Here is an 18,261-nt window from a genome sequence, read left to right as displayed (position 1 = left end):
ACAACGAGTCCTTCCTTTCATTTAAAGACGTGGACAAAGTCTTACTTTTAGTTGTATTCTCTATGTGGATTACTCCAAGTCTGAATTTGGGTTTTGGGCAGCTAGTTTTTCCTGTTTGCATCTGATCCAGAATACTACAGATAATCTTCTTGCTTTTTTCCACTTGATTTCAGTATGTTTGAAGTTGCGAGGCTCCTGGTTACACATCATACAACCACCAGACCTATCAGGTTTTCTGTTTTAGGGACCTTGTTGTGACCTCTGAACTGCTGAACTGCCTTTTTATCGCCTGTCCAACTACAACCACTATTGACTCTTTCAACTTTCTGCAAATGACTTGCTTTTATTTTGGAGGATTCTTGATATGTCTTTGTGTTTCAATTCACATGTTTGTATAGGTGTATTTGCAGAATCAAATATGAAATTGTGCACATCTCCAAATCTTCAAACGAATATTGTGTGCATGATAGTAGCTAGGATTAATGGAGACAAAAACCTAGCTCTCACAAATAAAGGTTATATATATATATGTATATATATATATATATATATATATATATACATATATATATATATATATATATATATATATATATATTATTCATCAGCACAAAACTGAGCAGGGCCTCAAAACATTTCAAAAATTCCCATTACAGCAATTTATTTGCGGTTAAACCATTTGGGATTTAACATATGATTCCAGTAGTTGAGGATATTTACTCAGTGTATGTTTAACACAATTAAATTGTAAATCAGACACCCAACTAATATCTTCACAGAATAAAGAAAATGTTTTTAAAACCTCATTTGTTGGTAATAAAAGAAGAAGAAATGTCCTGTGACTTATTATGAATGGCGCTGCTGTCTTCAAGGTTTTTTGTGGCCTTGCAACATTGATCTGACATTGTTTGTGCTGCATGTTTATCTCTTCGCCGGGGATGTTTGTTAGCTTGGTGATTCTGTGTTGGTGTGTTTGACCTAATCTGTATTGATTTGAAGTCACTTCCTGCCATTGTTGTGTCACATCCCTGCTGTCTCCTCTCTTCCTGTCCATCAAGTCCCCTCTCTCCCCGCCAAGGAAGCCGGTGGCTGCGAGAGGATACACAGGAGGGGTGGGGGCATTGGTGCGAGCGTACGTGTGTGTGTGTGTGTGTGTGTGTGTGTGTTTGTGAGTGAGTGAGTGTGTGTGTGTGAGTGTGTGCGTGTGCATGTGCATGTGTGAGAGAGAGTAAGTGAGCTCTGCCCTGATAAACCTGGGCCAGACCTGTCTGGGTCCGACTGATATTGATGGTGAGCAGGAGACGCATAAGCAGCCTGGCATAACAGGGAGAGAAACAGACGGATAATAAAACCCCAAAAAATGTGGGGGGTTTCTGCCCATTGTGAAATATATTAAGCTTAGAATCAAACCGCGATCTTGTGCATGCCATGCCTGCAGGAGAGCTCCACAGATACTGAGCCTCAAGGTTTCCGGCAAAAATAAATAGTTAAGGATCATGTGGATTATTTCAACTTGGATCACCGTCTGAAACAAAATAGCCAGAACCTTATTTTTGCATTAATTGTGTGTGTTTTTGTGTGTGTGTTCTTGAGGGAGAGAGAGAGAGATTTAAGAGATGTGTGACTTAACGCACATCAGCAAATGACCTCATAACCTGTTATAATTGAGAGTAATGACAAAAGCATATGGGCGTCAAGACCTTTGGTTTGAGGTTACAATAGCTTATTGTATTGCGTCCAGCGGAGTCATGGGTGTTACATAGTGTGTGTGAACTTGTTGGATTGTGGAGTGTGTTCTATGCATGTGTGTACGTGTGTGTACTTCTCTCAGCCTCGAAACTAAACTGGAGGCTTGTATTTCAAAACTTCTGTGATGTTCGGACAGCCATAAAAATCTATAAAACAGTTCATGTTACATGTGAAGGATAAAAGACTTTATAAATCCTGCAGTGCATTTTAGAATAGTTCACACAGTTTCTAGACTACGTCCTGTACTCCGACCATCACTGTTTCACAGGATTTTTTGTGAATGTATTATGAAAGATATGCAGTCTTAGATCCAGGAGGAGGAGAGCAGGGAAGTTTCTCGCATGCGGGACATTCCTCACAGGAAGTGGGAAATGCGGGTTTTCCTTCAGTGTTCTGGTGTTTAAACAGCAGTGAGGCTCGAGATAAATGGTTTGGCCCATCCTATTTATTTATTAAAAGTTGTGCAATAAAGGCAATGAGTATGTGGCATGTATATTTGTTTGAAAAACATTGCACTCAATTTGTGGAAACTATAACAAGTTCTGAGCATTGGATTTGTAATTTGCTGTTTTTTGTCCCATTCATACATGGGGGAGAGGGATTAACAAAATATTATGTAAACCTTTATGATGTAATATAATGCAAACAACCACTAAGTATGGCCTTAAAATGACCATGACATAAATGAGCATACATAGAAAATGTTGGGTTTTCTTAGCTAAAGCCTTACTTAGTAGTTTGTGGTGGCTAACTTTAGCAAACATTAACTAAATGCATATATTTATTTTAGGAAAAAACTCCATGCGAGCAGCGTTGTGAGGCTGTACTTTAAGCTGCTCATGTCAGCATGCTTACAGTGACAATACTAGCATGTTAATGCTAAGCAGACATATTGTTTTCTATGTTAAGCAGGCTCACACTAACTAACCGAGAGGACCTCGTCTGGTACTGGAAATAAGAGCACGCTTATAACTCCAAAGTCTAGTGCATTAAAACAACAAGAACCTACGAAACACGGCCAGTTTATAATTACAGTGAATGAGACCTCTGTACATCCATCAGCCTCTTCTCATCTCTAGTTTAAGTTTAGCATGTCGTATGTAATTTTCATTTACCTCGGTAGACTCATCACCCAACTAAAAAAACACTTTATTGGTCCTTATCCTGTGTCAGACAGGAAGTGGAAACACTGATACAAGTCTTTGTCCATGTTAACAACAACAGTTGTCGCGATGTCTTGCAGCAGCAGTGTTACCTCACTGCTTCTCTAAATGATGAATGAACCTCTCGCTTATGTTCCCTCTGATTGAAACTCCTCAGCTGTCCTGCGTGAGAGACCAGGACGCGCCCCGCCTTTCTTTACTGTATTTGTTATATTTTGGAGTTTGAGCTATTTATACCTTTTCATGGAAACAGTTTGGGACTTCCCTCTCCTGTCCTCACATTTATATTAGATAAACAGTACTGTACTGGCACAAGAAGACAACAACATCTTGAACGCAGGAAGATTCATATCAACAGAGTCCTCCGGCTGCCTGACCTACAAACAGAAAACAGAAATTGGACATCCATGCATGTGTTAGCTGCTGATTCAGAATGGCTGCTGCTGCCCTGGATGAGGGACTGCAGTGCAGTGGGGTCAGCAGGGCCGTAAGGTCATGAAAACATCTTGTGTGCGTGCTGAGTGAGGTCAAGGAAGTGCACGTTATCTTATAGATACAAACTCAGCCAGAAGACTGCACGGCTGCTTCCTGACTTATCAAACGAGTAAGACCTGGACGCTTTTTCCACAAGTCTCTACATATTAGTTGTCATGACCCTGAAGAGCACAAGCAAACAATAATAGAAGATAATGTATGATTGAGGAAAAGAAGAAGCAGTAGATATCTTAATCTATTTGCGGCGCTTATTACGTTATCATGCATACATTTAGATTTGAGGCGATTTAGTTGGTTGTGTTTCTGGAGTGAGGACAAGCCGGTTTAGACTGAGAATCTATTCTTGGCCATGTTCCAATACCCAGAAATCAAATAAGTTTACATGGGACAATTATGCTGCACCGTTCATTTTTTCTGGCACCCGTGTAGCTGGAGGCCAGTCCGTCGTCGCATCTCGAGCAAGTCATCCAGGAAAACCGTTGCACCACGCTCAACTTTTGCCATAACACGACATGACATCATCCGCACATTCCTGTCTCAGCAGTATACCTGCAGCAGCAACACGCCCCTTGTACTGTTTTCCCGATACGCAATAAAACGTGTATCGTATTGTATTCTGTTCTGTCATGCCCAATCCTACCCGATCCTATTCCATGCACCAACTTCAGGAGACCCACACACATTTGATCTCCTACAGTCTGACATGCCACGAGCAAGTTGTCGGTATATCAGTTGCAGATGCTTCAAAGACCATTTAGATCTGTGTCATACATGCAAAAGACTGCAAAACTCTAGCTGAAGCCACTTTAGTCTTTACTGGAATAGTAAAAAGAAAGGCATGAACTTGTCGAGTTCTGGTAGCCTTTGTGTCTTCACAAGCTGGTGTCAATAACCTCACTGTCTTTGCCAAAACATTTAAAAAAGTAAAGGGAGAAGTTGAACAGACGCCCAAATGTTGAGGCTTTCTCACTGTGCCACTGGAAGTGTTGCCTTCGACAGCGTTGAGATAATTAAAAGAGATCAGACTGTTGATGTGATTGGTCATGTAAATTGTGCTGGCTCAGGAGTTTGGGTCTGTCTGGTGTCAGGGCTGTGGAGCTGCTATCAGGGCAGACGTGTGATATCATGAATTTTCTGTCTGACTCAGAGTTGGTGAGATTGCAAACAAAGTCTTAAGGAACCAGCTGTCTCAGTGAGGGGGGGCTGTGCATGTGTTCTGTGACAGCTTAACACACACATCAAACAACTGTCAGCGACCCCCAACGACCCTCACACACACCTAGACAACAAGAACACACACCTCGCGCTCTTTTGGCACAGCGAGTATCACCAAAAACCGACCCATAAACTCGCAAAAACAAAAGGTCACGATAAAAGATCAAAGAGATGCTCTGCAGCTCACACAGGCTGTCACTGTAGTGAGTGTGTTTGTGTCTTTTCACCTTTGTGTATATTCTGAGAAGCAAGTACATCCTTTTCGATAACCCAGGATATGCAGTCTGACGCATCGCTGATGGATGACAGTCGAATGGAGAACTGATGAAACGCCGTGGTGTGGTTAAATAAGAGTGCATAAACACACAAGGAATGTGTTGGTGCCTTCATGGTGTGTGGTTTACGGCACATGGCCACACATGAGAGGACAGCACCAACAATAACAACAATCAATTAGAGACACAGGTGGGCTGCTAAGAGGACAAACATGAGCTGAACGCAGTGGAAACCAGGTCTCTGGTGTGCTGAGTGAAATGTTGGAGGCTCTCCAAGGAGGTTCAAGCTCCATCCAATTGAAACTTGTCACTCCGAAAAGCCGAAAAGAGGAAGATCTTTCTATCGTCTCCATCTGCAGCAAGATTGTTTTTCTTTCATTCCATGTTTCTTATCCTGCCTTTATGATGGCTAATGAGGGGATTTTGGAGAAGAAGAAAAAAGTGAGTGGGTGGATTGATGTATTCATCAAGGCCTTGTGTTTTATTTAGCTATATATTCACATCCCTGTCAGCGAACACAGCTAAAAACAGACCTCAGCCCCACCAGAGCACAGATAGGAAGCTTGCTTTATGCCTTTTTTCCTGTTCTGCCGGACGGACAAAGAGCTGGACGGACAATCAACCGAGCGGGAGAGCACAGAGTTCAGGATGAGGCACACACACACACTATCCCATCAGTTTAATTTAACAAATCGCAACGAGATCGCATCACAATAACTGGCAACAACAAACAGATTATCTGAGAGTAAATGACGTTGGTGAAAGCGGAAGAAGACGGGAATCAATCCTCATCTTCATAATCAGAGGAAGGCGGAGATGAGCGGGGTGGGGGGGCGTGAGGAGGATGGAGGGGTGGAGGAAGGGATCAGCAGAGGAAAAGATTGTTGAGTGATACAGTAGTTGTGTCTAAAGGTTGTTGCCCCGGCGCCACTGCTGCCTTTCTGCTGAGAGACGGAGCAGCCTGGAGACTGAGCCGACCCACCTGGGCCAACAAATACACCCGAGAGACAGGAGGGAGGAGAAAGAGAGAAGAAGAGTGTTACTTGCATGACTTCTTGATAATGTTTTTATTTTTTATAAAATCAGATATTTTATTGTTTAGTTTGTATTCCTTTATGTGGCTTTATTATCGTTTCTTTTCTTTTATCAATTTAGTTGTTTAGTCACCTACATTTGACTATTGATAAATCTTGCCAATTTGACTGATATAATTATAGTACTTTAACTGAAGATTGTCTTTGCCTTAATGCTTGGTATTATTATTTTCAATTAAAGGTCTGAGATTAAAGTTGTGTTTAACCTGCAGTTCATTAGCACTCAACACATCTGTATTGTGGCTTTAGTTTGTGGTTTTACTTGTACGAGCATGTACAGACATGAGAAAAACGGGCATAGAAATGTAAATAGTGCAGCTCATTTGGATTTCAGCAGGGTGCTCCAGAAGGACTCTCAATTGATATTTAAATTGCCTACTTCTTGAAAGTCATGCCCAGACTTAACTCATGGTCTACTGTCCAAACATGTCCAAGTAACTACAGGAAAAGGTGTGAAATTAACTTGTATAGTGTTACATTTAACACTATGTCAGTGTTTATATATTCCACTCGGGTTCAGAGTTAAATTTACACTTTGGATAGTGTTAATATTTTAACTATTTCATGGCGTTACATATATGACACTCACAGGGTTGTCTTATGACACATGAAAGTGTATTTTTAACACTACATTGTGTATTTGTGTTTACATGTGTTCACCCTAAAGACGTAACAGTGAACTACAACAAATCATTGAAACAAATGTTTCCATTTATTCCGAAAATATATTCCAAGCACCATGGGCACAATTTAACTACCGTATATGCACATTAACAAAGAAAATAATGGTACAATATATAGGCTCTCATCTTCACCATGAGCACTTTGTAAGTCAAAGGGCTTGTGCAAGACGGTCGTCTTTGATTACATTTTTCTCATCACTTTCACACACTCGGTAGGCATGGAAATGCTCACTAAAATGGTCAACCACAAGCTTGTTCACTTCATAGTAGATAACATTGTCGACTAAAAATATCTTCTATATTCTGCAAAACCCAGGCAAATCAGGATGCCTGGGTTGGTAGAGAAGGTGTAATCCGGTACAGCAGCATGCAGGTCTCGAGCAAACATGTCACTATTTTCCACAAATGATTTCAATGGTCCATACTCAATGTGGTTTAAAAGGTGATGTCTCCCAATGATATCCTATGGACATTTGATGTTTTTTTTGTGAGAGATTTAGTTACATTCTTGAAGTTTTTTTGTGTTTTTAAAAGACTGGTGTTTTGCTCTCATGCTGGCCAGGGTTTTATTTCACCCCTGAATTCATGTTACCCATATATTTACAGCTTTATGCTTAAAATGTGGAGAAAATATCCCCTCTTTTTCTCCACATTTTAGATTAGATTGGATTAGATTAGATATTCCTTTATTAGTCCTGCAAATTTCCCCACTGCGGGACTAATAAAGGAATATCTAATCTAATCCAATCCAATCTAAAATGTGGAGAGAAAAAGGGGATATCCTAAAAACTACTAGTATTACCAGCAAAAAAGTACTAGTATTTTCAATTTATATTATGCATTAAAGTGACGCCCCTATGCAGTATATTGTATACAAACAGAAATGAATGGAAAGAGAGGTGGGCGTGTACGCAGTGAGAGAGCGTGTTCTTCAGAGCAGAGAGGAGGAGGGCAGTGGGAGGGGAGGAGGAGCGTCCTGGGAGGGGACAAGTCTGGGTAGGGGGTATATAAGGGTGGGCAGATTTCACATGTTGCAACAGATATCAGAGTGCTGATAACTATTGTGGATCTATCTGCACCAAACAGATCGTTCCTGAGCTTAAAAAGAAGGATAATAACAACAAAATGGAGATGCAGCCAACTGACGGTCCTTATGAGTACTACGACTACGAGGAGACAGAAAACTCCACCATGTGTGACTATTCTGAGTGGACGCCGTCGTACTCCGTCATCCCCGTGCTGTACATGCTCATTTTCATCCTCGGCCTCTCGGGAAACGGGGTGGTGATCTTCACCGTGTGGAGGGCACAGGGTAAGCGGCGAGCTGCCGACGTCTACATCGGCAACCTGGCCCTGGCTGACCTCACCTTCGTGGTCACTCTGCCCCTGTGGGCCGTTTACACCGCCATGGGCTACCACTGGCCCTTTGGAGTGGCCCTGTGTAAGATCAGCAGCTACGTGGTCCTGCTCAACATGTACGCCAGCGTCTTCTGCCTCACCTGCATGAGCTTCGACCGCTACCTGGCCATCGTCCACTCCTTGTCCAGCACCCAGCTGCGCACCCGTGGCCACATGCAAGCCTGCCTGACCGCCATCTGGCTGCTGTCTGGTCTCCTGGCTGCACCGACTCTGATGTTTCGCACCACCAAATATGATCCAACCAGCAACCGCACGTCCTGCGCCATGGACTTCAGCCTGGTGATGACCAGGAAAGATCAAGAGAGACTGTGGATCGCTGGTCTCAGCATCTCCTCCTCGGTTCTGGGCTTTCTTCTACCTTTCTTGGCGATGATGGTGTGCTACGGCTTCATCGGCTGCACCGTCACCCGCCACTTCAACACCCTGCGCAAAGAGGACCAGCGTAAGAGGAGGCTGCTGAAGATCATCACCACGCTGGTAGTGGTGTTTGCCGCCTGCTGGATGCCCTTCCACATTGTGAAGAGCGCTGACGCCCTCTCCTACCTGGAGTGGTTTCCCGCCACCTGCTCTTTCCTGCGCTTCCTGCTGCTGGCTCACCCCTACGCCACCTGCCTGGCCTACGTCAACAGCTGCCTCAATCCCTTTCTGTACGCCTTCTTCGACCTGCGCTTCAGATCCCAGTGTCTGTGCTTGCTCAACCTGAAGAAGTCCTTGCATGCAAGTCCCGCCAGCTCCCTGTCCTCTCAGAAGACAGAGGCTCAGTCTCTGGCCACCAAGGTGTGACGACAGTTGAGGGCCCAGATGCATGCTGGGGAAGAAGTGAACAATGCAGAATAAAGCAGGTAAATCAAAACTGTACAGCGCTGAGTGCTTGCTCACTGATCAGGTCCTCGGTCCATTTCGGAGTGTCACCTTTGCTCCCCTCTGACTCTGTGGACTTCTGTGACCATTTGCCTAAAGACGACAGTCAGGCTTGTGGTTTTGGGGTCTGACCACTCAAACTCCAGCCTCACTTTCAGGAGCAGGGGTGCAGAACTGAACTATACTACAAGGGACCAAGCAGACGCCAGAGTTTTTGAAAAAGTGGAATGTATTTTAAATGGAACGCATGCTTGTGTGGTTCTCCTGTGGACTTTTATGCAAAGATACTGAGCTTGTGAACTTCGTCAAGTCACACATTTGCCCCTGCTGTTCTTGTTTTCATTTGTAAGCACTTGAGGTGCGATGTCAACCAGACTCCGGCTCAATCTGAAGTATCTTCATCACAGCCAGCAGTGTGTGTGTGTGTGTGTGTGTGTGTGTGTGTGTGTGTGTGTGTGTGTGTGTGTGTGTGTGTAGAAAGGGTGTGCCAGTTGGTAAGAGGTGTTGGAGTCTGATAAGAGTGTTGTAAGGGGAGACGGGGATAGTGGGAGAGGGGGTGGGGGGTCCCAGACAGACAGATGGCAGCTGACAAATGTTTTCAGGCTGGAGTGCCCAATTAAAAGGTGACTGCTTTGACAGTCTGCGGTTGTGTGTGTGTGTGTGTGTGTGTGTGTGTGTGTGTGTGTGTGTGTGTGTGTGTGTGTGTGTGGGTGTGTGTGTGTGAAGGAATGAGTTTGTTTATTGAGCGTCAGGATGGCAATGAATTTGTCCCTGACACATACTTGTAAGTATTTTGTGAATACACATACTTTTGAATTGATTGTCTATGATTTGTAATAAAAAAAAGTGCTTTGAAAACACAAACATTCTGTCTCCCTCTGTCACTTGTTAAGTCTCGCTGGAATGTATGTTCTCCTATCCAGTGAATGTGCTTCTTCCTGTTAGTGCACTGCTCAGGGCCGGCAGTCTCCCTCCTATTGTGTTTCGCAGGGCCGAAATCAAAGCATGTGTCTGCAGGAAATGCAAGTTTGACTTCTGTTTCTCTCTTCCAGCATGTTTGCTTTTTATCCTCCTTACAGTTCGCTCAAACAAACAGTGAGAACAAAAGTTCCTAAATTGGATCAACCACAGGACATTTGGCTTTGCTCCAGAGATGTTTAAGTCTCAGGGGTTAATTACCACAACATTGTTTTTCTGTTCCAAAATCCCAGTATGCACCAAAATGGGTCTCTGTTGTTAGTTCATCATAATTAAGCATGATGTCTTGTTTTTAGCGAACACACGACAACAGGTTGCTGAGCTTTAATGCAACAATTTTGACTGCAAGGAGCTTTTTACAGGATGTAATCAGCAACAGCAGGGAGACAGAAGGATTGAACTAATCCTTGGTAACTAATTTGTAGTGGGAGTCGACTATCTGACCCGGTGTATTGCCTGTGACAGAGACGCTTAGTGTTAATCACCTACAATTACAGTTTGCTACAGTGGGCCATTTAGTTAGGGTAAAGGTTTAAATGGGACAAAAGCCAATGGACAAAAGTCATGTGCGTCTTAAATTTCCCAGGTGAAATCGGAAAACGTCCTTGTCCTTGTAGGAGAAAAGAAATCCAGCAGCTGCAGCGACATTCACTCCGTCTCCTTCATCGCTGTTTCAGATCTATAATCTCATCTGAGCCAAGATCCAAACACCGACTTAACACAATCTTTATTACATATATCCTAATTAATAGTAGTTTGTCTACAGAAGATGAGGAATTTCCTAGATACTAGTTGCATGCAACAACAGTAAATTAAATAGTGACACAATCCATGCACTTGAGAGTTTGTGAAACTTGTTTTATTGGTGAAACAGGGTACGGTAGAATTTTAATTTCCATGCAGCAGCAATTTTTTTATAGGACGACTTGTCACATTATCCTCCACCTGTCAGCATCAAAGTCAACGCCCTGCATGAAAGATAATCTGGATAGATTATTGGCATGGGTATTCAAGTTTTATGAAGCTAATGTGATCCTGTTCCCATATTTCATGGCGTGAACTTAACCAAAGCTAGACAACAAATTTCTACGAGAGAAAGGGGGATTTGTGCCCTTTGATCCTCTGGCTGGGTGTTTGAGATGGCTGTTCAGAAATGATTACACAAATGATTTCATTCCTCTGTAATAACAGAGTGTGAAAATTGAGTGTGTCTCCGCTGGAAGTAGGCTTGCCGCAGGGAATCCAGAGAGTATAAACAATCTTCATTCTCCTTCTCTAAGAAGTGACAAACAACTAGACCAGCTTTCTTAAAAAATGCATTCATCGTTAAATTGTAATTCAACCTTTACAGCCAAAAACTTTACAGCATTGTTCTCTCTATCGATAATGTGACTGAAACATTGTTTTGTTGGTATTTTCTGCAAGGAGGCCACATAGTTCTGTCTGTGCAAAGATGAGCACCACTGTTGTGTGAAAACACTGCTGAGAAGAAAAATCAAAGCATCATTAAATGTCAAAAGATAACTCACTTAAACCACTAATTATATCCATAATCGTGTCTTGTAGACGCTACAGTTAACACCTGACACATCAGTCTTTTTAAAGGCTCAATATGTTTGTATGTTTACATCACACTAAACTATATTAGGTTCTCATTATTTGCTCGGTAAAAAAATAATAAAAACCAAGTACTGCACAAGTCAAGAATCATAATATAATATAAAATAGAAACATTTACAATAAATAAGTATATTTAAAAAAAGGATATGTACAAGTTTTTGAAAGGAAAGTGTTTGAATTGAATCTGTTAATGTAATGCATACAGTTAGAGTCAGATACAACAAGTTATTAAAGATGTTTGTCTGGTTATTTTTGTTTGTTTTTATTATTTCCTAAACTGACCCTTTAAGTCTGGACAGAGAGGTATGACAAAAAAATCCTCTCTGTTTTGGGAAGTGATCTATAAACACAGCACAATGCAGGCTGTGAAGAGGCCAAACCCAAAATCTTCACCAGACTGGACGGTGTTTGTTTGCAGGTGATGCATTTCAATTGAAACTAGAGGGAAAGGTAAGAAGGCCGAGTTTCTATAGGGGGCCTTCTTCAAGTCATTCATTGTCATATCAATGGGAGACAATAGCCTTTGTGTTGTTTCAAATCAGACTTGCAGCGAGACCTCCTGAATGCCGGCAGTATGTGTTCAGCCGTCATAAATCAGAAACAAATAAACCAGGTCATGCAGAAAATAGACAGAGGAAGTGTGCACACTTTTCTCCTTCCTCCTCCTTCCACAATGGGGGCTGAGCAGCACAGCCAGCAGACCGGACCTGAAGCCTGGTCCGACCGCAGTATGGAAGGATGAGATGCTGACCCCTAGAGCGTCTTGGAGGACCCTCAGCTTCCTGCGACCCGGTCTGGCAGCACTCCTCCCGGCACCGTCCCAGGAGGACGACAGACCTTACGGACAGGATAGGAGTCAGCAGGCCAAGCAGGAAAGGAGAGGTAGGGCTCCTGATCGGGGATATCCTGTCTTTCAGAAGCATTGCTCTGCTTTTAGGGCCCTCTGTGAGATAGATAGAGATGCATGCTCCTTCTGGGGTCTTAGGGGACAAGGGTGCTTGCTTCGGACACGCTGTGACAAATGGGAGCTATATAAAAAAAAGGACAATAAAGCTTAAAGCAAGCACATCGTGGCAAACATGTGACTCAAACACCTGAAGTGAGAAATCAGAAGTCTCTTTCTCCCTCACTCCTTCTCTCTTGAGATGGCAGTCATTTCAAAGGGGTTCACACAAGACGGCCATCGTTAGTGGGGACACGTCGTTTCCGACGACAGAAAAGAGCGGAAGTGCCCAAGCTTTTGGTGACTCCGGATCTTGGGTTATGTGAGCCTCAGAGAAGATCATCCTCTTCACGGGGCACAAAGTGTCCCTTCATTCCCTCCTCTATCCTCTCCATTGTGCATCCTTCCCTCCCTCAGGCCTAAATGGATGCCCTGTCATCTGCAGCAGGACCGAGCCAGTTCAGAGGCTCAGCTGCACTGATTGAGGCATCACAGGTAAAGATAGCTGCACATATAAGCAATAAATTACACAAGGACAACGCCAGTCTTCATTGATTTAGGAAGTAACTGCAGTGCAGATGACAATGTCAGACTGTGGCTTTAATCGTACAACATATTAGAATACATGGATTTTTACAGACTTATGTTAGTGATGAAAACATAATGAAAACATAATGAAAACTGCCTTCAGTTATTGTTATTACACCTTGAAGGTCTCAGTAGAACAATCCACATTACATTACATGCACACATGAATACATCATGTATGTATGTAGTGTGGATTGTTGATGCGTTTGCACTGTGGCTTAAAAGACTCCAAATTAAATGTGAAACCTCAATTGTCCATCCACACATGTTGTAAGACATATTAAAAAAACTGCTTTAAATGAACAAATAAAACAATAGAAATACATGTTCAGCCATCACAGCTGTAAAAGGTGATGCAGCACCAAAGGTTAAGTTCTTAGACCAATGATATAACCCGTATGAAATAGAAATAAGGGTAGGGACCCATGTCAAACACTGGAACTCAAGCTAGTCTACAGAGTGACAATTTCTGTCAGATTTCAGACAGCTGTAACAGTGTACTACTTTACTTTACTACACTCCCACACTCTGAGTCATAACACATCATGTAGCAGTTCATAATGAAATGTTAGAATTGTATAAATAATTGTACAATATTGCATTACTGTAAGTTACCAGAGTGCATGTTTAAGAAAAAACAAAACGGTGTATATACCCACACACAGAAGCACACAAAGGGCCTCTCTGCCTGACATCTTCCTGACAGGTGGCATGTTGAAAGGAGGCCGAGGCACAGGAACCCACAAAGCAGGCATGGCTTATGAATGCTGAGTAATGTAGAAGATCGCAACAAAGCCCTGAAAGTATGAAGAACATCACTGTTTTCTGTAAGCCGCATTACATAGGATGAATAGAGGGTCTTTGTTTTCCCATCATAAAGAGAAGGAAGGAATACAAGTTGTATTTCGGGGTATCCTCTCTAGCTGGTGTATGCTGGTGGTGAGTCAATAAAGGTGGCATGAACATCGGTTTACTTTATCAATTGATGGCTGATTTATAAAGGCAGTCAAATACTGACACCTAGTGGCAACACCGGGAACAGTCTGTCCCGGAACCTTTTGGAGCTGATGCTTTCTTCGGAGTTATTTAGGAGCAGGACCGGGTTAGCCGACGTCGGCCTTCGGAAGCTAGCTTAAAGCTAACACAACCCACCACAAGTCAAATTAACCTCCTTTGTTTCGCAGTCGGGTCTGCTTTTAGTCCGCATGTTGTCTCGCAAACAGAAGCGGGTGTGGAAATACGTGGAGGAGGGCGGCCTGCTGAAGCTGAAGTCGTATCTGAAGAAGCACCGCGACCTGGACGTGAACTTCTCCCAGGGCAAGAGGGAGAGGAGCCCGCTGCACTTGGCCTGCAGCCTGGGAGACGACGCTGCGGTCCGGCTGCTGCTCAAGCACGGAGCCGATGTCCTCCAGAAGGACCGCAAAGGAGACACGGCGTTACACATCGCGGGCAACAGGGCTCTGAAACACGGGAAAGCAGGTGAGGAGGACACGTTAAGACGCAGGGGGGCTGAGTGTGTACACGTCGGCCGCTGTTTGTCATATCGTGGCTTTTTTTTTTTTTTTTTCCGACAGCTTATGAGGACCTGGTTGTGCCTCTCCGGAAGAGCTGCCCAGAAGCTCTGAACGAGCCCAACAGCGCTGGAGTCACTCCTCAAGATCTACTGAACTGGAGGAAACCGAAAACGGTACATTTAGTTACGTTATGGTCAAAAGCTGTTATTAAGAAATGTGTATCTGCAACTAATGATATTTTGCATTGTAGATCAATCTGCTTGTGATCATTTCAGGGAGTTGTGTCTGTTAAATGTCAGGAAATGGTAATACAAAAAAACACAAAGCTATTGTTTAATGTTATTTAACAGTAAAAGAGCTGGAACATTTAATTATTCAGTTCGTCGGTCGTAGAAGTTTTATCAGCATCTAATACATATATATTGATTTATTGTTTACATTTTTTTCCAAAATAAGAATCCACACAGTTATCATGGTTTTCACTTGCAAGCAATTTGCCATGGTATATTGGTGATTAACACTCACAATAAACACAGCAAATGAGGGGGAAGATACTATACTACAGAAGTTAAGAATCATAAATATAAAATAGAAAGTTACTCTGTTTATCTGTTTTACAATGAAAAGAGCTCTGAAAATGATTGACATGAAGACACCTCTTCCAGGGAGCCATTTATTTCAGTATGGTGTAATGATCAACTCTCAGTGAACATGTTCAGAGGTATTGTGGTTGAAAGACCGATGAATCATTAAAAGTGTGCTTCCTCCACATCAGCAGAGTAACAGTTGATTTGTTTGTTAGTGTCGGATCATATTCACATATAATTCCCTTTTTGATATTCTTCAGACTGCCGAAAAAATGAGCCGCCCATCTGAAAAAGACTCAGAGAAGGAGTGGATGGAAAAGCTGTTTGGTGAATGCGAGGATGAATTCTGTGAATCCTTTGGAGTTTACGATGGTACATTTAAACTCATTATTAAATGCAGAACTCTATTTTGAATTTCACTTCATAATAACACTGCTGTATTTGTTTCACAGCTGATGATTTTCTTCCTGTAGACGACGACGAGCAAGACTTCGGGGACTGGGCTGACCGTATTCGAAAAGAATATTTTGATAAAAAGCACGCCGAAGCTCAAAGACTGGCAGCGTCGTCTTCTGGATGGAAAAAGAAGAAGAAGAGCCAACAAGAGAGCGAGCAGGAAGCGCAAAGCCAGAAGGAGCTGCACGAGAGGCTGCAGAGGGAACACGAAGAGTATCTGGCTCGAGCAGTGCGCAAAGAGGAAGAGGCTCGGCTGGGTAAGAAGCGCAGTTACGACGAGCGGTGTGCTGCAACGTTTAGTGGCGGCTCTTCGTCTGTCGGCACCAAGCTGAGCTACAGCGATATCCCCTGGCCAGCCCCTAAAGGCACAGTCAAGGAGATGCTGGATGTGATGCTGCACGGCGTGGACAGGAAGGACGTGCCGGTGTTCCGTAAAATGCTCCTGAAGCAGCAAACGCTGTGGCATCCGGATAAATTTGCTCAGCGATGTGAAGCTCGATTAGAGGAGGAGGACAAGAAACGGATCCTGGACACGGTTACGGCACTCTCGCAGGAGCTCAACAGGCTGGCCCAGAGTCTGAGGACTTAAAATCTAGCAAATAGTATAATTTACCATGTGAACTATGTTACTATGTGCTATTCTGGAAAACTCTGTAAACAAACTGAATTCTACACACAATTTGTTCCATTAATGCAAAAATCCATGCAGCACACTGTTTGGCAACGTTTTGGTCTTCATACGTCCTTCAGGTGAAATTCATTCAGACACACAGCACCAGGATGTAAATGTACCCAGGGAGTATGAAACACAAAGCAGGGTGCGGTGCCTCTTAGCATTTCTACAAATCAAGGAGAAGATATCAGGTGGTTTCAGGATTCACAAACGCACCTGGAAGCTGCACAGGGAGCAGTTGAGCATTAAGGGCCTTGCTCAACGGTACACAAGGATGGTAATAATGTTCAGATCTATGCTGCTAGTCTTCTTTATCCTTGAGGGCCACCACTGCCCTTGAAGTAGACCACTACTGTGCTCCTAATATGCAGGGGGAAATGGAAGTCACTTGATATAAAACCTCTGTCGTTATTGTGAACATTTGCTTTGCTTTGCTTCCTGAAATATGAGTATGTACTTGCAGGATTGAAACAATAGAGATTGAACCCACAGAGGATCAATACAGCCATTGGCATGCTTCTGTTAAATGACTGATTTAAATACAATAAAATGAACGACATCATCCAGCTTTTTCAAACCCTGACCGACATTTGTGTCGAGTCATACTAGCAGTATGTTTTACTCCTAAATCATGCAACAGCATGTAGTTAAAGCATCTCATCAGAAAGATGCTCGTACCTGTGATCAGCAGGTCTAACAACTTGCAGTGATAATTTATCACGAGGGAAGATTTGCTCTTAAAACGCAAAAATTAAAAGATAATCCTGAAATACCCTAAATAAAGGATTTCACACAAAGAAGAGCAGATGGTCGGTCCGCTTTCAGTGATGGAACAGAATTAGGAGATGCGCTGGTTGCCAGGTTTGTGAGCTAGCCACCTTTTAAAAATGAAACTTTCCATTTACATGCACAATTTCAATCGAGACAAAGGAATTAACTGAAAACTTATATATGGCCTAATTCACCAAAATATGAATGAATAATATTTCCTCACATTTACGATATAATATAAAACAAAATGAGAGAAAGTTTAAATGATTGTTATCCTATATCTTCAAAAACATTTGATTGTTATAGAATACAACATTTTGTTGTTTTGTTTACGTTGTTTACGTTTAAGTTCACACTGTCCTTGTCTCATAAAGCGTTTCGTGTGAGTTGCAGACTCATTGGTGTGCTTTGTTGTTTACATTTGGCAGTTTGGGTTAACTGCTGTTGATTCAGCAAGGCGTGAGAGCCGCAAGATAAGTGTCAAATAAACGTCAGACAAACTAAAAAAAATCAACAAACATTACGTAAATTGTATTTATCCTCTTAGCAGTCAGATAAAACCTGTTTAACGAGCGTTGTTTTGTACTTCAAGAATCAACGACTATTGCGGAGGATGCGACCCTATCTGGCAACCCGGAGACGCAATCTGTCAATTGCCGGGCGACGTAGCGAGAATAAAGGCCGTAGCCTATTTCCGACTGGCTTTTTATAACGTGTGATGCTACCTTCAGCCCCATTTGTCTCCATGGAGGGCTGAGCATGTATCTTTGAGTTCGCCTGTTGCTCGTTTCTGTTGCGGCCCGCGTTGCGTCGTCGCCGTGTTTCTGCGCCGAAATGGCAGGTGTTCAAGGTAAAGAGCCCACAGGATGACTCCCTTCTCTGGGATCGCTCGATGTAAAATGTGCATTAGGGACGTTTCTGTCTTTGTTTTCATATAGTTTCATGTTTGTATAGAAATCAGACTGCTTTGGACGGAGACAAAGCGGAGCGACACCCAGACTCAGAATGAGTAAAATTTCTCTTCTGAGACTCGTCATTATTGATAGACAATAACTAATCCTCGAGGGGATGTTGATTGGTTAACGGGTTTAAAGCGATGTCCTATATTCGCTGGTAGTCAGCGGCTCGTTGTTCAGCGTCAGGAGGTTCCAGACAATATCAGGCGGCGGAGGAGATC

General features: G+C 42.9%; 2 protein-coding genes across 2 annotated transcripts; both read left to right on the top strand.

Annotated features, from left to right (window-relative positions):
• Nucleotides 1-7,799: 7,799 nt before the first annotated feature.
• LOC306751217 (apelin receptor B-like) lies at nucleotides 7,800-9,399 on the top strand (the record flags this gene model as incomplete). The annotated part of the gene is made up of 1 exon (XM_079234765.1): nucleotides 7,800-9,399. The coding sequence occupies one exon, from the start codon at nucleotides 7,800-7,802 to the stop codon at nucleotides 8,874-8,876; it is 1,077 nt and encodes a 358-aa protein (XP_079090891.1). The 3' UTR covers nucleotides 8,877-9,399.
• A 4,889-nt stretch (nucleotides 9,400-14,288) lies between these two features.
• nfkbil1 (nuclear factor of kappa light polypeptide gene enhancer in B-cells inhibitor-like 1) lies at nucleotides 14,289-16,822 on the top strand (the record flags this gene model as incomplete). Its single annotated transcript, XM_079235586.1, has 4 exons — nucleotides 14,289-14,562; nucleotides 14,658-14,770; nucleotides 15,445-15,556; nucleotides 15,637-16,822. 4 exons carry the CDS (start codon nucleotides 14,289-14,291, stop codon nucleotides 16,227-16,229), a joined length of 1,092 nt encoding a protein of 363 aa, XP_079091712.1. The 3' UTR covers nucleotides 16,230-16,822.
• Nucleotides 16,823-18,261: the final 1,439 nt, after the last annotated feature.

This window comes from Taurulus bubalis (genome assembly GCF_910589615.1).
Source record: "Taurulus bubalis genome assembly, chromosome: 19".
NCBI lineage: Eukaryota > Metazoa > Chordata > Actinopteri > Perciformes > Cottidae > Taurulus > Taurulus bubalis.
The sequence above is the reverse complement of the archived record's forward strand: the minus strand, read 5'-3'. Positions and strand labels throughout refer to the sequence as shown.